The sequence below is a fragment of the Plectropomus leopardus genome, unplaced genomic scaffold (genome assembly GCF_008729295.1).
Source record: "Plectropomus leopardus isolate mb unplaced genomic scaffold, YSFRI_Pleo_2.0 unplaced_scaffold19203, whole genome shotgun sequence".
Lineage (NCBI taxonomy): Eukaryota > Metazoa > Chordata > Actinopteri > Perciformes > Serranidae > Plectropomus > Plectropomus leopardus.
The window spans coordinates 1-3,413 of NW_024620723.1; the positions used below are offsets into that span (position 1 = coordinate 1).

At 38.2% G+C, this 3,413-nt stretch overlaps 1 protein-coding gene across 1 annotated transcript; it reads right to left on the bottom strand.

Moving 5' to 3' along the window:
• Positions 1-4: 4 nt before the first annotated feature.
• LOC121965251 (interleukin-20 receptor subunit alpha-like) lies at positions 5-2,799 on the bottom strand (the record flags this gene model as incomplete). Its single annotated transcript, XM_042515410.1, has 5 exons — positions 5-79; positions 449-582; positions 1,604-1,745; positions 2,248-2,474; positions 2,591-2,799. Coding segments are annotated over 5 exons (787 nt in total), but the record flags the coding sequence as incomplete, so codon positions are not given.
• Positions 2,800-3,413: the final 614 nt, after the last annotated feature.

Consider the following 3,413-nt stretch of genomic DNA (forward strand, 5'->3'; position numbering starts at 1 on the left):
CTTTGAGGACGGTGATGAGGATGATGTTGGGTCTCTCAGGTGGGAGCGTCAAAGGTGGCGGATGAAAAGCAGGCGGGTTCTAGTGTTTGAAGTAGAAAGAGTGTATCAGTAAAAGAGTGACCATAAGTTATTTAAACAGTTTGGAAATTAACATAATATTATCATGCAATAGTAGAAACTATTATTTATTCATCACTAGAGATGGTAATAACTCGGGATGCACCGTAATATTGGCAGATATTAGCTTTAAAATGAAATATTGGAATCAGCCAACATGCCTATTTTTTGTTGATATTACAAACAGATAAAATTAGACAGGAAAAAGTGGATATATTGATATCGGTATCGGTTATCAGCCAAATGAGTTATAATCTATCAGCATATCTGATATCAGGGTTGCCACAGGCTCAGTGCCATGTAAGTACCAGTATATTAGAGAGTCGGTTACCAGAAAATATGGGCTCTTCTGTTCTTTTCCCGACACGTAGCGATAGAGAAGGTAGCCAGCCACCACCAGCACAGAGATGCACACAGTTGGAACTACAACCACAACCATCCACCGCAGCTGGTCAATCACAGGGTCTAGAGGAAGACAGGGATCAGGGACATTATAGGGATAGTTTGGATTCATTGAAGTTGGGTTTTTATCAGGTTATTATCCATAGTCAGTGTATTACAAACAGTAGATGTCAGTCAGGACACTAGTTTGAACCAATCTTTTAAAACACCAAAGTCAACAAATTGGTTTGATTTCTTTCAAATACATGGGGAGGAGGCAACAAGTAGCATAGCAAGAACATAGTGCAAAGGTTAGCAAAAAATGAGTAAAAATTGCTTAAAAATTGCCTAAGAATATGCAGGAAAAAAATAAAAAGACAAAAAAACATAAAATGACCTAAAAAGTGCTAGAAAAAAATTAAAAAAGTGTACTTATTTTATACATTTTGTTATATATTTTTTCAGTAACAATTTTAAATATAAAATTGTGATAAATATAGTTTTCAGGACATTTTTCTGTTTTTTGGGATAATTTTCTAATAATCCTCCCCTTTTTTAAAAATCTATTTTTTGTTAACTTTCTTGTCACATTTTACTAATTTCTTGTAATTTGTGGGTCATTTCATGCCAAACTGGTCTTGGCTTTTTTCCCCCATGTTATCGAAAGAAAATCACTGTTTTTGTCAGATCAAATATATTTTTGCTGCTGCTCCCATCCACAGCAGTACATTTCTTAACCTCAGTGTCGGTGCTTCAGCCTGCTTCTCCAGACTGGAGCGATGCTGACTGACATCTACTGTGTTTAACACCCTGACTTTGATTAAACACCTCATACAACCACACTTCAAAAGATCCAAACTATCTCTTAAATACATACAAGCATGTGCATACAAGTGCATACAGTGAACACTGTGTGAACACCAAACCACAACAAAATGAAAACAAGGCTCTTTTTTCTTACTTGACAACTCATACACAAACAATAGAAGACGTCTCAGGCACAAACTATTCTCGCCTCTCTTTCATTTCACGTTTAGTCACATTCCTTTCTGCTCGTGAAACTGGGAGCACAATATTCTTTCCCACACATGTAATGTGAATGTACCTTGAGGCGTTGTTATGCAGTGCCATTCTGAGGACTGGCACACGGCTGGCATGGACACGAAACTGGTCTTGGCAGAGAAGCAATACTTCGTATTGTAGTCCATTAGGCGATATTTGTAACTGGAGACCACGGGTAAATGGTGCTAAAAATCAGGCACATATTTTGATTAATCAGTTGTATAGGAGGATACTTCAGCTGTGCTTGATTGAGAGAAATCTTTCAAGAAGAAGCAAATCAGCAGGATTTCTTTCAAAAACATGGGAAGAAGGTAATGAGTAACTTCTTAAGAGATGGTCCAAAAATTAGCAAGGAATTAGTAAAAGATACAAGAAAATTACCTAAAAACAAAACAAAAACAAGAAAACAACCATAAGAAAATGCTAAAAATAAAAACATATACATATATTTTATTTGTATTTGTTCTGTTACGTAGAGTTATGGTTTCCTGGACATTTTTCTGTATTTTTGAAATAATATTTAATAATCCCCCACACCTAATTTTAAAATCATTTTCTTGTCTCCTTTTTGTTTTTGTTTTTTTGTTTTTCTTCAATTTGTGGTACATTTCTTGCCAGGTTGCTCATTGACATTTTTCTCCATGTTTTTAAAAAGAAATCAAATTTCTGTGGTTTAAGTGTCTAAACGCTGCACATGTAAACTAATGTCGATCCAGGCATATATATATATATACTCACCGTCTGGCCTTGATCGGTGTTGTAGATGGAGAGGTTGTAAGTCATCTGGGGGTAGAGTGTTGCCATGGACACCGCTGGGGTGTGGTTGTTAGGCTGATGTCTCATTGGTCCCTTCATAGTGATGACAGCGTTGTTGTCCTCTACTTCCACAGAAACCAGTGGAGGGCCAAAAGTAGCTATACAGATAGACAAAGGAGTAGATTTTAAACATCTAAAGATGAAGTAAAGTAAGAGTATCAACTATGTCATCAAGGTTATCGGCCTTCTTCCTGAGAATGTCACTTCAACTTACTGTCCGTCTTTGGATCGAATCTACTCCCTGTCAGAGCCCATTTGGAGGACGCTCTCTGGCTCACAGCACGAACCCTGCCATAGTATCCGTGCTCCAGATCCCACGTCTCATTGCTCAGATCACACCAGCTCCGCACTATTTCTGTGCACCGCCGTACCGCCCTCCACTGCACCCGTCTTCCTCTGCTGCCCTCAACACTGTCCCCATAGCTGGGAAACACAGAGGACAGAAATAAAGTAAAGATGAGGACAGCACTCCAATTTGACTTTTTAATCCAGATGTTTGAGGTGAGACCCTTCGTCAGTTTTTATTCTGGCAGTGTCACAAACAATATACACAGGTGGGGTTAATTATAGGGGACATCCTATCCTGTCCGTCCCAGCAGGGTGGAAACACAGAGGAGACACACACAGATCAGAGGAGGACTCAGTTTTCTCACAAGCTGGGATAATAACAACGCAGGACATGAGCTCAAAATGCACTCCTTTTCTTTTGCAATTCCCCCTAAAGCAAAAGCTTACACAATCTTTACATTAGATCTAGTTACGTGTTTCTTTTGTTTTTCCTCCCCTTTTTTTCTGTCTTCTTTTCATCGGTAAATCCCTCTGAGACCTGCTGAAGATAAGCCTTTATAACCTTACCTTTAACCAGGAAAGTCCACCAGTACCAACAAAGAAGAAGGAAATAATGTAGAATATTTGCAGCTCGATTACAATTACTTTGTTCTCAGGATCACTTTGGTTAAATAAACACATTTTATTACTATCTTTGTAAAATTTAAAGGAACCACGTGTACAATTTACAGGGATTTAGTGACATCCAG